Source organism: Sphaeramia orbicularis, chromosome 5 (genome assembly GCF_902148855.1).
Source record: "Sphaeramia orbicularis chromosome 5, fSphaOr1.1, whole genome shotgun sequence".
In the NCBI taxonomy this organism is placed as follows: Eukaryota; Metazoa; Chordata; class Actinopteri; order Kurtiformes; family Apogonidae; genus Sphaeramia; species Sphaeramia orbicularis.
In genome coordinates, this window is record NC_043961.1 from 28,242,555 (window position 1) to 28,264,590 (window position 22,036).

At 38.0% G+C, this 22,036-nt stretch overlaps 1 protein-coding gene across 1 annotated transcript; it reads right to left on the bottom strand.

The window, feature by feature from the left end:
• Positions 1-1,590: 1,590 nt before the first annotated feature.
• Positions 1,591-22,008, bottom strand: LOC115419482 (extended synaptotagmin-1-like). Its single transcript, XM_030134282.1, has 52 exons — positions 21,125-22,008; positions 19,816-19,857; positions 18,633-18,767; positions 18,456-18,529; positions 18,291-18,363; positions 18,050-18,139; positions 17,814-17,869; positions 17,540-17,660; positions 17,268-17,444; positions 16,945-17,027; positions 16,679-16,727; positions 16,503-16,592; positions 16,281-16,376; positions 15,744-15,815; positions 15,545-15,631; positions 15,293-15,442; positions 14,947-15,060; positions 14,673-14,849; positions 14,492-14,577; positions 14,353-14,401; positions 14,034-14,123; positions 13,851-13,946; positions 13,693-13,764; positions 13,496-13,582; positions 12,982-13,128; positions 12,609-12,715; positions 12,341-12,518; positions 12,036-12,212; positions 11,849-11,931; positions 11,169-11,217; positions 10,993-11,082; positions 10,713-10,808; positions 10,447-10,518; positions 9,943-10,029; positions 9,713-9,859; positions 9,496-9,632; positions 8,540-8,651; positions 8,371-8,459; positions 7,196-7,316; positions 6,641-6,817; positions 6,481-6,560; positions 6,069-6,117; positions 5,869-5,958; positions 5,559-5,654; positions 5,404-5,475; positions 5,224-5,310; positions 4,962-5,108; positions 4,440-4,582; positions 4,013-4,144; positions 2,511-2,613; positions 2,227-2,276; positions 1,591-2,085 (listed from the first exon to the last, which is right to left on the bottom strand). Exons 1-52 carry the CDS (start codon positions 21,485-21,487, stop codon positions 2,058-2,060), a joined length of 5,475 nt encoding a protein of 1,824 aa, XP_029990142.1. The 5' UTR covers positions 21,488-22,008; the 3' UTR covers positions 1,591-2,057.
• Positions 22,009-22,036: the final 28 nt, after the last annotated feature.

Sequence of the window (22,036 nt, forward strand, 5' to 3'; positions counted from 1 at the left end):
ATCTTTAGAACGCGTTTATTGCAAGAAATATGAAAGAATTTTGTATCATATGATGTGAAAATGCCCATAAATGTAAGCAAAAATGTGAAAAAGCCAATATGTAGCATAGTTCAGAAAGTTGACCTGACTGAACAAAATTAATGTGATTTTTGGATTCAGCACACCAAAATTATCCTAAATCAGCTCAAAAAACTTAAACAAATTTGTTGTTGACCAGTGTTATTAATAAAATAAACTGTGTGTGTGTGTGTGCGCGCGCGCGTGTGTATGTGTGTGTATGTGTGGCCTCAACAGCATCAACAGGATTACATCATACACTTCATCAAATCGCCTAATCTCCTTCATGTTTGGTATTCAGTAACAACTTGGGACATTCTTGGAGGAGTTCACTGGGTGTCAGCCTTTGCTGGCAATTAGAATCTTGGATATGTCAAAAAGTAGCAACAACATTGATTTCATTACATTAGTTTATTTAACTTTATTTGGTGTCAGATTTTCGCTCTGGGCACCTTTGAGCTGATGTTAAAAATAAAACAAAAAAAAAACAACAAAAAAAACTGCACATTCAAGATGGTATTCAAAGGGTTAACATCCTATAAATTACTGAAAAACTGAACATTTGGTAGTTTTGAGCAAAGCTAAAGTAGTTTAAAGTTAGTCGTAGTCGTAGTAGTTTAGTAGTTTCTAAGTAATCATTTTCTGTATGACTTCATCATAGAGGATTTTGGCTCAGCTTATTTTGACAGTGTTGATTCAGTTCTCTGAGGTTTGTGGGTTTTGTTGACACACAGTTCTCTTATGTTCCCACCACAGCATTTCACCAGGGTTGAGGTTTGATCTTGAGCTGGGCCACTGCAACAGTGATTCTTTTTTTTTCAGCCAATCTGTTGTAGATTTGCTGGTGTGCTTGGGATCATTGTCCTGCTGCATGACTCGATTTCAGTCAAACCTTAGCTGTGGGACATAAAGTTTCTGGAATAAACTGGTCTACAGAGGAGTTCATAATCGACTCAGTGACTTTAAGGTGCCCAGTGGCTACAAAACAAGCCTAAAACCATCACCCCTCCATCACTGCATGAGTTGGCATGAGGTGTTTGTGCTGATATGCACTGTTTGGTTTTTGATTAATGTAGTTTCATCCATTATGGCTGAATATCTTCACTTTGGTCTCATCTGCCCAAAGGACACTGTTCCACAAGCCTTGTCATTTGTTCAAATGTCCCTTTGTAAACCATGCTGCCATGTTCTTTTAAGGTAGAAGAAGTTTCGCTCTGACAACCCTTCCAAATAGTGATGGTTTTTAATTATATTGTTATGACACATATATAAACAACAGAGGAGTTGAAATATTCATATAAGAAAATCACCAAAAAACTAAAATATTAGATGTGCAAAATCTGTTTTATTTATTTTCGTTGCCATCTTTCAACAAAAAGTATCTGATCTTATCCATAGTCTTTGCAAATATACACAAAATCCTATCATTTAACCAAGATAGAAACTGTGACATAAGTGTAACAGATATAGGTTATATATATATATATATATATATATATATATATATATATATATATATATACATACATATAAAAAAGTCAGAAGCCTGTTAAACACAGATGTAAGTGAAATATAAAAAACTCAGTTTGATAGATCTGAAATACTGAAATGGCAATAGAATCTATGAGCAATACATCAAAATATGACACTGTACTTAAATCTTAGTCACAGAAAAAGAAAGCAACATAGACAATATATCTTTCACTTGTTTCATATAATTGTGAAACTATTATAACTTCATATGGCAAAGTAACCTTCAATCATTACTGGCTTACAACTACAGCTACCTCATTTTACTTTTCTTTGGTGAGAGTATTGATGTAAATATATAGTGCAGCTCAATTGTACGTAACGTAGATACACATAGAACTTGGTGGATGCATGAAAGGCTGCGATAGTGCAGAAGGTGTGAAGGAAAGGCATCGGTGTGAGTTGCAGCAGTAGCACAGTGCCCAGTTACATGATGATACTATCACCATTATAGTACGACGTCAGTACGATTATTCATCTTCATCTTTCAGAGTAAACCTAGAATAAGCAGATGAACAGAAACAAATGGAACAATAAGTCCTTTTTTCAATAAAATACACATCTTCAGAGATATGATATCAGGTAAGGCATGGACTTTAAGTTAAACTCAATAATACAGAGACAGTCAGTTCTGCTTACCAATCTGTGACACCAGAACTCAGGTCAATGTCAGCCAAGTCAATTTGTACCTAATGAACACAAATAACATGTTAGCATTGTTTAAGCCTTCATTCACCTAAAATAAAAACAAGACATACTATTATTATTGTGAAAGAATACAAAAGCTAAGACAGATCACATTCACTGTACACGATCATACACTAGAATAGAATAGAGTAAAACAAGGTCAATTAGCAGTAAACTGTGATTTGCAGATATGTGTGTGCAGCAGATCTTTATATAACAGGTGCAGTCGGACTCACCTGTCCGATGACGTCAGGACTTCTGAATGAAGCAGAGTTATTCTTCACCGATACACTGAGGCGTCTGAGTCTCGTCTCCTCCACAGGCACGTCATATTCAAACCTTCAAGAATTTAACAAACAACAATATCATATTCTGACAAAAACCTAATACTAAATAATAAGCCCCCTACATGAGAGTGTAACATCACTCTGCTCTTGGTTTAACACCACTGACTGAATGATCCTGAAAAGCTGGATGTCCATATCTGATAGGAGATGTTCAGGGACATCAGTTTAACAGAACATCACAAAATACCAGAATATGGAGAATCATATGAGGGTCTAAAAAGTTTAGTTTATTCTGCTTCATGACCTAAGAAAGACCCACCCTAAAAAAAATCTATATCAGTTTAACTTTACATTATATTGTAGCAGCTTTCACCATGATGTCATATCTTTTCCCATGAGAAAACAGAGCCCTGAAACGGTCTGCAGATCCAACTGAGTTCTCCAACTAAAAGAGTAATTCTACTGCTTCTGCTGTTGTGCTGTTGTAATGTTTTGCTCCTTATTCAAACTGACAAACGATCCAACTGTGTCAGTGATTCTACTAGGAAAAGTCTGGTGGAGCGCTGAAACAGAACGAAGTAACAAATTCAGGTCGACAACCATGAGAGGGCACTGAGATTTAGACAAATTAATGATGTGGAGTGATTGGAATTGGCTGACACAGTGTCTCCGTTAAAGTGGGAATGTTCTGGTTGATCTAAAGCAGAAACTGACCAACTGAAATGTTTCAACTATTACACTGTAGACTGTTATATATTTTTACCCCACCCCTAAAAGGGGAAGCAAGGGGTATTGTTTTTGGTTTGGCTTGGTTTGTTTGTTGGCTTGGTTTGTTTGTTTTTTTGTTAACCCTCTAGCAGCAAAACTATTGGTTGAACTCATACCAGTGTGGGTTTATAGATTGCCAGTGACCCAGAATAGATCTCATTAAATTTTGGGAACAGTAGGTCAAAATTCAAATTTTTTATGAGTTTTTTAAAATCTTTTTTTCCCATTTATTTATAATGGGCGAAATTTTACATATCTGTACCAGCAAAACTATTGATTGAATTCATACCAAATTTGGTTTATAGATTGCGAGTGACCCAGAATGGGCATGGTTACATTTTGGGAAAAGTAGGTCAAAGTTAAAATTTTTAAAGAATTTTTGAAATCTTTTTTTTCTCTCCCATTTACTTATAATGGGCAAAATTTTAAATGTCTGTAAACATCAGTTTTGTTTCAATTTACTTCAAACCTGGTACATATATAGAGGCAATTGATATGCTGACATCAGCACCAGCATAGACATGATGACATCAGCTGGATCAATGCCAAAATAAGCTACAATATGTGCAAGGGCCGGGGTTTGTTGTGCCTGGCACCACTTGTCAATTTTTGTATTTATTATAACCAACATTGATGTGTTACATTGTCTTTACAGCTTTAATATAGAGACAGTATTTAATTACCTCTCATTGTATTCTGGGTTGAGAACTTTCTTCTTCACAGCAGTCTTCCTCTTGGTGGATTTGCTTTTGTCTGGCAGCAGCATGAGGGACACATAACTGTCTACACCATCCTTACTCTGAGACAACAAATCCCTGTACACACAAGGCAAAGCACAACTCAGATTTTACACAGAATATGTTTCCTATCAGGCTACATTGGTATTAGTTATTTTGATCACATCAGCACTGAGCAAGTAAAATCAATAACATCTGACCTTTTAGAAGAAAAATAGAAGAAGATGAATAAATTTATGTCTATTGTAATAACTGGATTCTTGAAAATTAGTATTTGAATTCCTGAGTGAGTTCATTATTTGGTCTTATCATTGAATATATGTTTAGTATTAATACAGACAAATAAGTGTTTTTGTATTTTGAGGAAGCACACCTGCAGGCATGGACAATGACGATGAGCTTCTCCGATGAATAACTAATGGACAACTTCACCTGCCCATTTCCAGATCCACCACCAGAGGCAGTACAGGGCAGTGTCCCTGCACTGATCATATCCACCATCTTGGAATCCAGTATCTATTTAAATCATGTCCAGGATGACAACAGGAAACAATATCAGTTATAATCACCTTATATGCACACAATTATAATCACACACAACAATATTTTGCGCACATATTACCCTATCCCAAAGGGGAGGCAAGTGGTATTGTTTTTGGCTCAGTTTGTTTCTGTTTGTTTGTTAACACTTTAGCAGCAAAACTATTGGTTGATTTCATACCAAATTGGGTTTATACATTGACCCTGAATGGATGTGATTACAATTTGGGAAAAGTATGTAAAAGTTAAAAATTTTATGAATTTTTAAAATGTTTATTTTATTTATTCTGATTCTGGTTAAAAGTAAAAACGTTTTAAAGCTGTCATTTGTATAGATTTGCTTACATCCTCCTACCTTGAGTTCAGCCCTCAGGAGAATTTGACTCTCGGGTAAAGCTCCGTCCAGATGCAGCCACTGATCCAGGACCAGCTGTGGCTCTGACAGCAATGTCCTAACAGGAACCACTAGGGAGCCCATTGGCTGATCCCAGCCACTGGACAACTGCAACCAAAGAAAAAATATCTGAAAATGTCTCTGTAGGATAAGTAATGCTAAGTGTGTACAAATGTAATCACAAACAGATGCAAAAGCGGGAGAGTGGAGGGAAAAGCCTTGCCTTCACTACAAGCATCTGATGTTTGGGGTCACGGACCAGGAAGTAGAAAGACTCATTCCATTCAGGACTGGTACTGCGGTCACACATCTTAAAAGAGACAACAAAGCAGTGTTAATTCAGCTTCAACTTCTTCATCAAACTCAGTATAATCTTAAAGTTTTACACAACACTGAGTCTCACTTGGGTTCTGTAGGTGGTTTCACCCAGGACCAGCTCAGCCCCTGCTTTGGGTTCCTTTCCACTCTTCTTTAACTATAAGAAGAAAATCATTGGAGTTTTATTTAATGCAGAGTCATTTTAACTCTCAGTTTATACATAAACTGCAGGTGACTTACAGGTAATGAATGTGCTCTCTCTATATGGACAAAGAGCAGAGCAGCAGAGGGGACAGCTTTGTTCTGATATGACTGCAGAGACTGAAGCTGCAGGACCTGCGGCACAGAGGAAAAACTGCCTGTAGAGCCTTGGAATTGTTTTGCAATGCAAATCATGTGCCTTACATGTTGGAATGTGACTTGACAGCATTATCTAGGAGGCCGCTTTCTCATGAACACTTTAATAATCCAAGTATAAAAGAATGTCTGAATAAGCAGTGAGGTTAAAGCTACTGGGTGATAAGGGTTGTAAACACGGATGGAGACAGACCTGTTCAAGCTGGGCTGAATTTGACACTGTTGGAACCCATTCTAGTATCAAGTGAACACGACCAGACTTCACATCTTTGAGAGTGTACCACTGTAAAAATGGCAAGAGTTGAGGTAATTTGGTATTATCCTTTGTGGGAGGACATAAAACACAACAAGTGTCATAAATCACATGACTCTGATCACGAATTATTAACTTACCTGATCTGTGTACTGGGATCTGATGATCTCTTTTAGATTGATACTGAATCTGTGAGCATGAAAACAATGTTTAGTAACAAGGATTTAAATTCACTTTCTTTACTTTTAGATATACAGAATTAATATGCTGACATATTGATGCTATTTAAGCCTTAAAGACTCAAAACTACTTCTGTGGTGACTCCTAAATGAATTTTCCTCTACATTTAACCTTTTCTAAGTGATTTATCACCATGTATTGTAACATTATCCTCTGCATTTTTCAGTGAAAATAATTTATTTTCCTTTATTAAAATTTTTTATTTACTTATTTATTATTCATGTAGATGTTCATATTAAATTCAAAGGTTATTATAGCCAAACAGAGAAAATTCACTGACTGACAAATTCAAGAAATGTCCAAGACACACACCTGCCCAGGAAGTCATCCGAATCAAAATCCTTATCATATGCCTCAAACTTGATCTCCTGATCTCCTGCATTTAAAACCACCTGAACAAAAAACACATATTAAAATAAAATACAGTGCATGTAATAAAATCTTAACAATATGTAACACCTCTAATACTTACCTCATACATTTCATTCCATGTCGGGTTGAGATTTTTTTCAATCACGTGACTCTTGAATGTTTGTCCTCCTATGTGAATTTTCACATAGGGGTCACTCTTGCCCTTCACCATGCCCCCCATCAGGTTGTCCTTGGCAACCAGACTCTGAGCCTCCAACAAATGAATCCTCAGCAGGCCCTAAAAGGGAAGAAAATATAGACTGTCTACATTGAAGTCACAGATGCATTATGTTTAAGTGGATGGTAAATGTTAAAATACACAGAAGGTAATTGTGTATGTGGTGTATGTGCTTTGGTAATGTTCAATTCCATGGGATGACACATATTTAGTTTTAGTTCCTCCAAAACAGCTAGGGAAGCTGAAATCTCCCAGCAGAACATAGCTGGATATTTTAAGACAAGATGAAGTGACACATTCACATGGAAAAAGGCATGATGGGTTATTTAGAAAACCCCATGACAGGATGAGCCCCAGCGTCATCCCTTCATGGAGCTATTTACTATCTACTGATAATGACTGAGCCACTCAGCGCTCTGCATTTTATAACAGACTGACCTCTGTACCAAAGTCCTGGCTGGGAGTGGAGCATGAAGGCAGAACAACAGGAGGTTCAGGCTCCGGAGTTTCAGCAGGAAGACCAGTCACTGTGCCCTGCACAAGTCTGTCTACACCAGTACTACACACATGCAGACACACACACGTATTGTTAACTTTCTTTGTGTAACCAGAATATATGCAAATACAGCAAATATACACTGACAGATGAACATTTACATATATCACTGCATACTGTGCATTCATACTGTATGTTTGAAGACCAACGAATGGCATCATAATTAAATATTAAGTTATATACAGGATATTAAATTAGTAACCACTAGGATGTTTTCCCTTTTTACTGCTTCTATAAATTACATTACTGTCAATATAATTTGTTTTTTTTAATGAAAGAATACATTCTTTTTTGTTCAAAATGGAGTAGACTAAAGCAAAAGCTTATTCATTCTAATCAAAATTCAACTCATTGCAAATCAACACACAAAATACATCAATATATATTAATACTGTATGTATATATGTCACATATATAATTGTACATCATAATCCCTGCATATGTACTATATACAAACCCATATAAATATAATGTAAAATCTGCTATCATTTCTAATTATATACAACCTATATACAACCTACCTTATAATGTATACCATGTATCTCATTTTAATGTCATTTATGTTTTTTTGTGCAACCCACATGCTATATTAGTTTATCTAAATACAATACGTATATAATATATAATATACACATGTACTCCTCTACATATTAGCCAAGCTCTCTAAACTACACTCCATGTTGCCTTTTTTTTATTTATTGGTTTATTTAACAGGGACATTATACATTGGAATTACTTAACATTATTTCATATATTTAACATTAGATAGTTTTAATTAATTGACATTGCTTTGTAGAAATTAGTTTTCATATTGACATTGAAAAGTGTTTTTATATATTCTTGCTAAAAAGCCAAATTATATTGACCATGATTCCACTTTTGAAAATAGTAAAAAGAAAACATCCAAGGAGGTGGACACTTTATAGGTACTATAAATATACTGTGAATTTTAACGTTTACTCATTATGGTATTTGTTGATCCTCAAACTTATGAATGTATGGTATGAAGCAAAAAGAAAAGCAAACATAGTACTATTTGCAGTGGAGTGAGGCTCACCCTTCTGTTTGCTGTGGTTTAAAGTCCTCTGTAATGGCTACATTTGACTGTGCGAGAAGCTCCTCTGGGTCTGCTAGTTCATCCGCCAGCTGAGAAAAAATATTACATTAGGTAGAGAAGTTGAAACAAGACAAAACAAAGTAACTGGTCATTTTGTGTAATGACTCACTGTTGCAGCAGGAAAGTCACTGGGCACAGTGTGACTGGCAACTGGTTCAGCAGGAGCAGCCTCTGTCTCTGCTGCGTCTGGCTGTTTGGATTGGATAGAGTCCTCAACAGGCCTGAAAATACATACAGTGATGAAACAAAATATTGCTGAATGCTGACAAGAACTAACAGTGTTTTGTTTCTTTTCATGTCTTTTTCCTGCTTAACTATCCCTGCACCCCATTCCTGCTCTCAAAATCAGGCACTACAATTATCATATAACATTTTTGGGCATTAGTTTATGTTGAGCAATGCAAAGTTGAGAATTATTTTTCATATTTAACCTATAAGGACCCAGTGTGACTTTTGTGGCAGTTCCTAAATTAATATTTCTTTTATATTAACCTTTCCTAAGTGATTTATCACCATTTCCTATACTATTATCTTCTGAATTTTGCAATTTTTCCCAGTGAAAATCATCTATTTTCCTATGTTCAATTGATTGATCATGTAGATGTTCATAAACATTCAGAGGAAATTCAAAGGTTATTGTATCAAAATAGAAAAAACTGAAGAAAAGGTGACTTTTTCCAATGAAATGTCACTAACTGAACATAAACCCAGTGTCTCCATTCACTGTCATTGATCCAACTCCATGGGTTTTACTGGTGAATCAATGTTGTAGATGATGACAGTGTTCCAAGGTCACTACGGAGCCTCTGAATGTCCAAATGGGTCATATCTGATGACTATGAAAAGATAAATAACTGTATTTTACACTAATTATTGACATGGATTGATAGGATTAGTGGCTCAACAGTTTAGATCAGTAGATGCTTTTGGTCGACGGTGGATGTTTGGGTCTTTTTAGGTTAAGCATCATTTTCTTGCATTGTGTTGATTCTTTTTGAATGACAGCCACTTATAGGCTGTATAATTACAATGTGTGTATCATCAAACCAAGCACCAAACACTTACTCATCAGCTGGCAGCTCTGTATGCTTTTCCTCTTCACTCACTGCTTTGAATGTCTCTTCAGTAGGAAGTACCATCTCTTCTTTCTTTGAAGCAAATACAGACAGCTGTGGAACTTCAGACATCCTGGAGTTCAAGATCTGTAAGCCATAAGTGTCATAATGGTAATTCTGTGTACAACAAACACTGCAGTAATCACATATGTGAATATTTGTCTTACCTTGAGTTCAGCTCGTAGTAAAATCTCACTCTCGGGTAATCCTCCGTCCAGATTCAGCCATCGGTCCAGGACCAGCTGTGGTTCAGATAGCAGCTCTCTCACAGGAACAACAACAGAACCCATTGGTTGGTCCCACGCACTGGACAGCTACAGACACAGAATAAATGTCAGAGAATTAAAAAAATGGCACCAAGCTGTAAAATTTAGTACATTTAATAAGTGTGCCTCACTTTTACTATCAGCATCTCTTTTGCTGGGTCCTGAACCAGGAAGTAGAATGCTTCGTTCCACTCTGGTGATCTGGAGCGATCGCACACCTTCACATGAAAAAAAAGATTGGCTCACAAACAAATACAAGTATTCAAAATTCATTTTTTCACCTTTCTTAAAGCTCAGTCTATATTTTTAGCGGCATTATAGGAGGGTACAGGCCTTCACTGCAGCCGACCCGTGTGTCATTTTTGACACAACCAGTGGGGGGAGCCATAGTTACCTCTACACATACACCACAAGGTGTTTGGAAAATTATCCAATAAAATAAAAAATTTAATTAAAAAAATTACAATACACAACTTCTGATATGTGTAAGGATAATGATGTTTTATGGATTGAAATATTAATGAGTAATCCAAAAATAGTACATTAACCAGTGTGACAGTAAACACCAGCTTCAACCACAAACTATCATATTCAAGCATGTGTTTTATATTATCACTTCATATTCACTGTCATACCTTGGTTCTGTAGGTTGTGTTCCCAAACACAAGCTCAGCCCCAGCTTTGGGCTCCTTTCCACTTTTCTTAAACTACAAATAAGGTAGAAACACAACTGTATGAATAATTCATTTTCTGTAACTAAGCCAACATTTGGTTTCATTCCACATGCTCTAATCAAGCAGAATGACAAAATCTGACAAAAACAACTACTGTTTTCCTCAGTCCTTTGTCATGATTGCTTACAAAAACAATAATGAGAGGCGTGATAATACAGGGGACTCACAGGCAATGAGTGTGCTCTGTCAACATAAACAAAGAGCAGTGCAGCAGAGGGAACAGCCTTATTCTGGAAAGACTGGAGAGACTGCAGCTGCATTACCTGCGAGAGAAAATCAAATCAAAAATACATTACAATGACTCAGCACTGATGTGGACACGGAATCAAAAGACGAGGAGATCAAATTTAGAATAAAATGTCAGAGTAAATGGCAAATGACATGGCAAACAACAAACATTATAAACATAAAGACCAAACACAGGAATAAATCCTCAAGTGCACTTACTTGATCCAGGGTATCATTATGGGAAACCGCTGGAACCCACTCCAGTATGAGGCGGATACGACCAGACTTCACATCACTCAGGGTGTACCACTAAAAAATACACACATGTTCACTGAATCACAGATTAACGTTAAACCGCTGCAAAGCACAAGATACAGTGAACATGCAAAGCCTACCTCGTCTGTGTACTGGGAACTGATAATGTCTGACACACTGATCTTAGATCTGTAAAAGAGATTTGAACAAACATGACATCCTGTGAAATGCAGCTATACCACTAAAAGGATTTAAAATCATTTTACTGATGTTTGTTTTTTTTTTTAGCATGAAAAAGTAGTGCTTTCCATGTACTGTATAATATAAGACCATTTCAGATACATGTTACAATTAGAAACTTTTTTTTTTACAGATGTGATCAGATTACTTCAGTTTGTGGGGTAATGAGATACAGACATGGAAAAAAATATTAGACCAACAAAAGTCATCAAAAACAATAGTTATCCAATCAAGTACTAACTCCTGTGTGTATCATGTGCCTAAAACAGACAAAAAAGAAAACATGAAATGTCAAAAAGCACTGTTTTTGGCAGTACAATGCCATAGTTATTGAGTGATTTTGGTTATTATCAAGAAAATCATGGAAAATGGCTAAAAATCAGCTGTTACATTAAACTCTTACAAGCTATTTTTGTTGTTATCATTATATTTTGTCCAAACAAATGTACCTTTAGTTGTACCAGGCATTAAAATGAACAAGAAATTGAAGAAAATAAGGGGTGGTCTAATAGTTTTTTTCCACAACTGTATATTCTTGGGGTATTTTGATACCACAATGCCTACTACAAGATTTCCTCACCTGCCCAGGAAGTCGTCTTTGTCCATGTCCTTGTCGTACAACTCTACATGTACTTCCTGTCCTGACTGTGGCCTTAGCACCACCTACAAATATACAGATAACACCAACAGTTACATTACATTAATAATACATGAATAATGGCTTATATTAAGTATTGTTTAGATAATAGTACACAGCCTTTACACACCTCATACATTTCATTCCAGACTGGGTTGAGATTCTCCTTGATCACGTTACTCTTAAATACAGAATCACCAACACTGATCTTGGCATAAGGGTCACTCTTACCCTTAACCATTCCACCCATCATGTTATCTTTGGCAACCAGACTCTGAGCCTCCAACAGGACTATTCTGAGCAGCCCCTACAGGACAGAAAAGGGAGATCTACCTTAAAACAACAAATTTAGTATGCTTCGTTCATCAATAAATCTACGTTTTATTGTTGTCTGTATAAACTACTGTAGGTCACAAATGAATGATGTTATAGTACCTCACTAGCAAAGCTGAGGTCTGGAGATGTATGAGGAGGTTGTACAACAGCAGGGCTCGGTGGCTGTTCCTCCTCTTCAGTCACATCAGCTGTTATTTCTGGTACATCAACAGCATTTTCTTGCAAAGTTGCTGAAGACACAATGGTCTCAACAGGAGGAGCGTCCACTGAACTAGACCTAAAAGCCCAGAGAACAGTAATAAAGGAAAATTAAGTGATAAAGTTATTGAAAAGGACTAAATGTTTGGATGAATTGGATGAATCTTACTTCAGCACTGGGTCCGACTCATGTTTTGGTTGAGCAGGTGAGGGATCAGGGACTGGTGTGATCTTTACTGTCTCTGTGGCCCCGGGACATTTACTGGGAATCAGCATCTGTAGTCACATCATGTCATGTTTCAGTGTTAAAATAAAGGGAAAGGGAACAAACTGAATTTAAGACAGAAGAGCAAATAGACTAAAATGCATTGAGAAGTGTGTTTACATTATGTTATGAAAACATTTTTGAGAGATGGACACCAGTATAGTATTTAGTGATAGAGAAGGTGAGACAGAAACAGACCAGTGAAAGAGTATGGTAAACATTTATCTTGATACACAAAAAAGAGACAGACAGGAAAAAAGGCAGCGTCCTCTCCCACCTTGAGTTCAGCTCTCAGAAGAACCTGACTCTCAGGTGAAGCTCCGTCCAGGTGGAACCACTGATCCAGGACCAGCTCTGGTTCTGAGAGCAGCTCTCTGACTGGAACCACCAGAGAACCAATAGGCAAGGTCCAGCTATGGGAGAGCTAGGGAACCACAAAGCAGTATGTTTGCACAGATATTGCAAAAAAAAAAAAAAAAAAAAAAGATGAAGCTGTATGCGAAAGGTATGTCATTCACATTTTTATAGACTTGCTTTTATGTGATGTCTGTCTCCTTTTTAACCTTAATTTTTAATTTTAATTTTTAAATTTGATCCTGTTTGATTATAAACTTGTTCATACATCTCTCTAATTGTGTTGCTTCTGTTTTAGTGTTTTTACTTGTTTCGTGTATCCTGGTGTTGTGCCCTCTCTCAAAGCACTTTGTAAACTTTGTTTTTAAAGGTGCTATACAAATAAAGTTACTATTATTATTATTATTATTCCTTTGCATGAACTGATGCATCCTCACCTTAACCACAAGAATTTCTTCTCTGGGGTCATGAACCATGAAGCAGAATGCCTCATTCCAGTGAGGAGATGTAGTACGATCACACACCTTTAAAGATGAAAAAGTCATTTACTCACACACATCATTACTATGACTATTATTGCTATAAAACACATTTGCACTATCAATATTAAAATCAATAAAATTTTGGATCTTACTGTTGTTTTGCGGGACATTTTTCCAAGTGTAATTTCTGCACCCACTTTTGGCTCTTTTCCACTCTTCTTTAACTGTAGAAAGACAATAATAGGCATTAAAACTTCTAACATATGTATTGTGTTTATTATCTCCTTACAGACATGGATGGGAAACTCACTGGTAAGCCATTTGCTTGTTCAATATAGACAAAGAGTAGGCCTGTTGAGGGAACTACTTTGTTCTGATATGACTGTCTGGAGAGGAACTGAAGAACCTGAAGACAAAGGAAAGGAAAGGTTTCTTCAGATTGGCTCTCCAGTCACAAAATGTCAATTAATTCTTCGCTTTTTAAAATTCTTACAGAGTCCAATCTGTCTGACTCTGAAGCTGTTGGAACCCAGTCCAGTACCAGATGAACTCGACCAGACTTCACATCATTCAGAGTATACCACTAAAAAATAAAGACAGAAAACAGAATTACAAATCACAAAATTCAACACTAGGTGGATTGGGAAATTGGATGTGGCTCAAGATGAGAGAAACATCAACACTAAAAAGACTTAATGTCTCTTTGATTAACAGGACCGATGTAAAATCACTCTGTACTTGGCCTTCATGATGTTTTCATAATATGCTTCTAGTTAAAATATGAATTCATGCATTTGGCTACAGAGTCCCACCTGATCAGTGTACTGAGAATCGATGATGTCCTTTAGATTGATCTTCAGCCTGCATATTAAGATAAGTACAATTAGAACATATACAAAGTCTTATGATTTTATTTTAGACATTAAGTATATCTGTTTATAGCTACTTCACCTGCCCATGAAATCATCCTTCATGTCCATGTCTTTATCAAACACTTCCACTTGCAGCTCCTGACCAGGCAGCTGGGTTAGAATCACCTGATCACAATCACAAAGATGTAAAAGTAAGCATTTGTAAACACAGCAAATATATAACAGCAAAATACTTCATGAAACACATAATTTTCTTTTACCTCATACATCTCATTCCATGTAGGGTTAAGGTTAGTCTTGATAACCTGACTGGTGAATGTTTCACCTCCAATGTTGATTTTGACATAGGGGTCACTTTTGCCTTTAACCATGCCCCCCATCAGGTTATCTTTAGGAACAAGGTTCTGTCCTTCCAACAGGTGAATTCTGAGTAGTCCCTAAAAAACATTTAAACATTGCATTAGTATGTGCAATAGGCTCAGATATTTTTTTGTGAATAAAGCACATAGTAATAATAGCACTATTGTCCATTACCTCAGTGGCAAAGCTTGGATGAGGAGAGGTCTGCTGGGGCAGCTGTTTGGATGATTCCGCCCCCAGATTAGATGACAGGTCAGATGAAATACGTTCCTCATCTAACCACAGGACCTATTGCACAATGGGAAAAAAAGGAAGAAAAACTAAAAAACTTTGAAAAGTGAGTAATTTAATCTCTGCTAAGACACAATCATGCATCACAAAAAAATTGATTACAATCAAATTCTGTAGTTTATAATTAATGACATGCTGTTGTTTGCTGTTCTTTATCACAGCATGTTTATTACTTACTGTTCTGTCTATTGCAGTACATAAATAGGGAATGGGTCTACTTGACATTTACCCTGAGAACTGTATTGATATAGATACGACTAGCAGATCCAGAATTGTCCAACTGGAACCACTGGTCCAGACAGAGATTAGAACTGGACAGCAGACGGGACAGGGGGATGGTCAGACTGCCCAGTGTCTGCACACGGTCAGCATCCTTCACCTGGATAATTTCACATGAAGTAAAGTTAAAAAAAAAAAAAAAAAAAAGTTAATTGTCCAACATGTTATTTAATGCAGAGTAGCTGCTCTTAGAGTTTGTTACCTGAATGTCTATGTCCTGTTTGCGAGGATCATTGATAAAAAAGGTAAAAGCTTCTTCCCACTCTGGATTAACAGTTGTGTAACAGGTCTAAATCCAGAACAAACAATTAGTAACAGAAACTTGATTTGTTAGATGCATGTTGTATTAAAAAATAATCAATTTAGAATGTTATTGAACTTTCCCTGTGGATATACTCTACCTTGCTCTCTCTGGTTATATCCTGCACAGACAACTGCACCATGGGATTGGGCTCTTTTTTTCCTTTCTTCATCTAAAACATACACAGTTGCAAACAAATATTAATATGCAATAAGATTTAAGAGCAATGGCATTTTGTAACAATAGGCAGGGGAAAATAAACGCCCTTTTTTATAACTTGTGGTTGATGTAACCAACAATAAGTGAGGTTACCATGGTAGCAGTTCTGAATGGCATAATCAGGAAGTATAAATCTGCACTGCACAAACCACAAAGCATGAGTTTCATTCCAGCAATTCAGTCACTTTTGTTCCTCTTTGGTAAACAGTGTAACTTCGAAGAGTGGCATGGAAGCTAATGTCAGCTTGATAAAGTTAGCCACACTCATCCACATTGCAAGGGTTAGAGGGCAAAGCACCAACTTTGAGGAATGTGAAGCAGATGGGAATAACAGCTCTGCCACAGCTCAACCACAAACAGGAAGTAGCTCAGAGCTGAGTACAAACATAGGCACAGAAGGTAGAGACATTTGACTCACAGGAAGTGCTTCAGCCTTGTCCAGATATACAACCAAGATGGCTGAGGAGGGGGGATCTGCAGTCTTACAAGTCACACTCTGGTTCCTTTCTATGACCTGGTAAAGAAATGCACATTAGTTAGTCTGAACACGAGATGATGAAGAATACACATTACAACATCACAGCACTGCATATGTTATACTCTACAAGCTTCTGTATGAGTCAAACTCAATAAGACGCACCTGCTCCAGGCGTTCGGTGGAAGGCAGTAAGGATAACCACTCCAGCCTGAAATGAACTCGTCCGGATGGAGTGTCTTTGAGTGTGAACCACTGCAGAGACAGGATTCAACTACCGTTACAGTTCATATATTTGCAAAAAGGTTTTACAAACTGAGCGGATAAGACTTTTTACTTACATCATCGACAACTATGGATTTCTTTACAATGCCCAAGTCCAATTTGGTCCTATACAATGTAAAGTAAAAAGCGTAATAAATAAAGACAGTCATGAAAATAAAAATTCACATATAGACAACAGCTTGTGCAACTATTCTTCCATATAAACTCAAAGATGACAAGGCACCATGTGGCTGACTTTTCCCCCAAACAAGACAATGAAAGGCGAAAATGTGAAATTAATGTAAAGGCATGTACAAATATAGATGAACTGTGCAATATGTACCTGCCCAGGAAATCATCTTGATCTGGGTCTTTGTCATATACCTCCACATCCAACTCCTGACCAGGAACCTCATGGACTATGACCTGATGTACCAGACACACACATAGGGACATGGAGACTGACAGACAGTACAGATGGCTGTGATCTACTGGAAACACACACTCTCACTACTGTAACAGAGGAATCCCTCAAATACACATCAAAGAGAAATGATATGTAATATTTAATGCTTCTATGAAAAACACAGAGTTCATACACCTATGTATGCAGTGTGATGGCAATGAAAACCCCAGATTAACTAGGAAATGTTCTCTTATCCTTACCTCATACATTTCTCCCCATTTGGGAGAGTCTGTGTTGTCAACATGTTGAGAGGTGAAGGTCTGAGGACCTACTCTCAAAATGGCATAAGGGTCTGACAAACCAGCCATAACCCCCTTTACGTAGCTGTCCTTAGCTGCAAGTTTCTGTGCCTCCAGCAGGTGGATGCGTACCACGCCCTGAGAAGGAAAATGATGGATGAAGATGCAATACACTGGTGTTTATTGAACACATGATAAGTCTTTCTAACTGCAGATGCATGTTAAGGCTTTACCCTGGGCAAAGGAGAGCGCAGCTGGGCCAAATGCAGGCCTGGAACCAAGGGGACAACCAGGCGATTGGGCAACACCAAGAAGGAGGCAATGGCATCCATAATCATGCTGTCTGACATGACACTAGGACAAAGGAGAAAGCAATGTTTCATTAGAAATGTACGGCTGTGCATATATCAATTACTATTTGGGGCATAATGATACTGTCACATATTTGACACATTACAGCTATTACACATTATCAGCCCAAAGTGAAGTTATCGCTGCATGACTCACTTCAGTCCAGGAACATCCAACAAATTAGTCAGTCCAGTCCAGTTAATGTCCAGTCTCTGGGAAGAGATAAGACAGAAGAATGTGCTGCATTTAGCAAATCAATCAGAGCCGAAGGGAAATCCATGACATGAAACACACATGGGACTAAACTGTGATATACGATAGGCACAGGATATGCTTCAAGGAACAACAAAAAAAGGACAAATGAAGGACAATATGCAGAGGATTGAACCTACAGGCCTTTGGATGAAAAACATGGTGACTGCACCCACAATAGGAACATCTCCAATCAGAGGCTCTAGAATCACCCGCATCATCCCATGTAGCTGAAGACAGATAAACAGAACCATTTTCAGCATGAGCTGGTCATACCTGAGCTCATTTCAGATATTGTATTTCTCCGCAAGAAACATTTTCCTTGATATGGTATTCTTCATTTGATGTAATATTAGTTTTAAGCTCAACAAGAGGACACACCTGTATTCCATTGACTCCAGCTTTGCAGAAGTATCTCTTCACCTCAACATCAATCTCTACATTGCCAACATAACTGAGGATAAAACAGAAAACTGTCATCAACAATAAAGCCTTCTTAAAGGTGTAATAGAGATTATATCAAACAAACAATACAAAAATATTCACCTGATATACAGATCTAGCAGGACTTGTCCCTTGTCATTCTCTGTGTGTGCCTTGATCCCTACAACCTTCATAGCCTGAAGTAAACAGCAAGCATATTTGTTTGCAAAATATAAATAATATGCATCATTTGTTTCAGTCTGTACAGCAGAGTCAGACTACAGGTAAGAAAGGCATCACCTTATTTCCCATGTCCACCTTTGTGAAGCTGAGGGTCTGGAGGTGTGTACTTGAAGATCGGATAGAAGGAGCAATGGTTTCAACAAGAAGCTTCTCAATGTACTGTCCAACAAAAGGCCACACCTGCTGCAGCACCTAGACGGACCAGGACGTACATAGTTAAAAGCTGCTTTTAAGGTAGGGAACACAACACACTATGTATTAAAAGTGTGCATCTCAACATTCTGCAATCAGAGGCTGCTGTTGAAATTAAATATTGTCATTTTAGTACCACAAAGAATCATAAATATGTGTCAGAGGCCTTGGCTTCAGAAAACCCTAACTTAAAGAATGACAGAGACAGCTGGAGGCAGCTGGGCCTCCTCAGCTGTTAAGTGTTCTTATTTGGATCTTCACATATGCTATAATGTGCTCTGTGTTTGTCTGTGATCTATTTTTTATATAACGCTTACATTGTTACATAAACTTAATTAGTCTCCCATTTTATCCCTATTTGGAAAAAATTTGAGGCAGTGGTTGGTTGTGTAGTTGTGTGACTGAGGGAAAAAAGACTTGGTTACAGTCTGGCATAAGTAAAGAATGAGTCATCGGCTGCATGCTCCTGTGGAGGACGAAGCCTTCATAACAAGGGAATCTGCTGATCTCCCCTCCAGTAACCGGTCTCAAATCTCTGCTTTGTCCGGCTCTGAGGAGCTCAGATCTCGTGGTCTTGTTATCCTACATACTTTTATTACTGTGTCTCTGTATTAGTGGCTCTCGTTTCTCTGGGATACAAGGGCACAAGGGGTGGGCAGACAATGGCTGCAGTTTTATTTAGTTTGGGGGCCTGGGAAGCTCCTCCCCCTTCCTGTGAGCAAGGCTGCAATGAAATGGAAATATTGAGAGAGCTGCCTGGCAGAAGGCCGGCTCTCTGCAGTACAGACAGAATGGCTACTCTAATGGGGGAGTGGCCTTGTCTGGAACATGGCAGCAGACGCAGCAGTGCTACCATCTATCAGCTAGCACCAATTATTATCCCAGCACACACATGACCCAGTGTCAGTCAACACAACAGCTGAGCCATTGAATAAATAGTCATGTGTGTTTGCTGTGGGCTCATTAAAGCATTAATAAATATTGTGTTTCTGTGGAGTGACATGTTGAAAATATGAAAAAATAAAATAGGAAACCACAGATGCCATACCTTATTTAGCCACTCAACCTTCTCGACATCAGGAAAGTTTACCTGAGGAGAAAACAAAAGGGGTACAAGCATGAAACGTGCATAGATCTCAGTAAACAAATGACAGGATAAGGAAATGATTCAGCTATAACAGATGCAGGACTGGAAATGTCATCAGTAGAACAGCTATTTTCATTGCAGAGCTTTTCACAGTAGGTTTCAACCCAGGAGGATAAAGCATTCTCAGCAAAAGCAGAAAAAACAAAGCAACTACGTGCAACAACTGCCAGTTAAACTATCAGATTACACGTCTGATAGCATTACAATCCTCACACACATTTTTCTGCACACTACTGTAGATATGATCTTTTACATGGAAGCGACCGTTTTTGAATATTTTAACAACACTGTGTGCATGCTGTCTGGTTTCACAAGAACATCACTAAATTCCCTTGGTGAAAGATCACAGGAACCTCATTTGGGTGTGGCTACATGTTCACAAACCACAGGCCCATGTGGACTTCTGCACTTCCATTTTGGGTGCATATGTGTGTATACTTATGAGTATGACCTGACAGTGGCTTAAATATTCAGTTACAGAAAGGATCAAAGAACTAGAGGGTTGTTCCTGTTGTACGGCTGATTACGTTTGGACGCTCTAGATGATTTTGCAGCCATTCTTAGGGGAAAAACTGCAAAACCTAGTGTATTATTCTTAGTCTTACCTGCTGTGTTATTATTTTTGTTATTCTTAAGGCAGTTGATTTACACCTATATAACTCTGTGCACATATTTGTACCCAACCTAAAGTGCCAAACATGCCAAGAAATGTCTTTTATTTTGTGATAAAGACAATTAAATCCAAATCAAATTCTGTATTTATATAAATACCAAATTTCTCATTTTCTTTTTTCATATTCTTCTTTTCTTTGCACTTGTGTGTTGTCTGTTGCTGCAGTCAACTGTGAAATTTCCTCATGGTGGGATCAGTAAAGTCTTACTTTATCTAATCATATCTTATTCTTTCTGGATTTTTTCTACATGTTTACTGCTATAAATCTAATATTTTGTTTTGCCATAGCTTATCACATATCTACATAATATTCCATCCTGTATAAGACCTTATTACATGACTTCAGTGCTGCTAAATCAACTTTAAGGCTAAGAATGAAATGACCATCATCATCATCACAGACAGGAACACTATTATTTTAGGATCTCCTTATGTAAGTCTAGTCTGTTCAGTATTAGTCTGGGGTTACTTGAGGTCAGAGTGTTTGGAGGTAGTTTGGGGGCTTGTGTTGCACAGATAACACCCATACTTCCTTACCCATGCTGGAAGCTCTCTCTTGATTTTGGACACTTTGCTGGATGTGAACCCCTGCTCGTCGTCCATCAGTTGTATGGCTGACCTCAGACGCGCCTCTTTGGCTTCTCGGGCGTGTTTCCATCCTGTGTAGACCATCATCCCGAACACCAGCAGACTGGTACTGACCCGGTAGTACCCTGCCAGGTAGACGGGCAGCAGTGCGCTCAGACATTTCCCGAATGTCCAGAGAACTGCGACGGCGCTGATCCCTTTGGGTTTGGGGGCTTCTGCTTCAGCATGACTCTGGGGTTTTTTCTCCGTGTCGCTTGGGCTCGGATTCTCTGCGGCTTTGGGTTCAGTCGGCTCCGGTTTGTCGCTTTGCATTTTTGATATATTTAGATTCAACTGAATAACACTGACTTCGGATCAGAATAGTTGCAGATTAGTCTTTAGAGTTACTCATACCACAGTGGTTGTTCTAATCGCAGCACGTCCGCCCTAAATCCATCTTCTATTAAAATCCGAGTCTTTTTTTTTTTTTTTTACTTCTGTGGATTTACTGGTCCAGGTCCCACGCAGGCTCTGGTGAAGTTGCTACCAGCGCGTCGTGTTCCTCCTCAGCCAGTCCCGTTATCTGAATGAAAACACGCCCACTGGAACCAAATATGCATCTTTGGCTGTTTCCCTGCTGCAGCGGGAGTCATCACATTTAATTAAATGGAGTGGGTACTGCAGGGCAACAACAAACACACTTATTCCACGGCCAATATGTGCATGTTTGTGCTCCGTGTCCAATCCGTATCCACCAGTGTTTGGTGTTTGGTGTCGGACAATGCTCTATGTTGCACCGTTGACTTTAAATGAGCAGACTGCGCACTTTCCTCGATCCCCTAAATCCGGCATGAGCACACAGATCCGGGCCAAAATGACTAC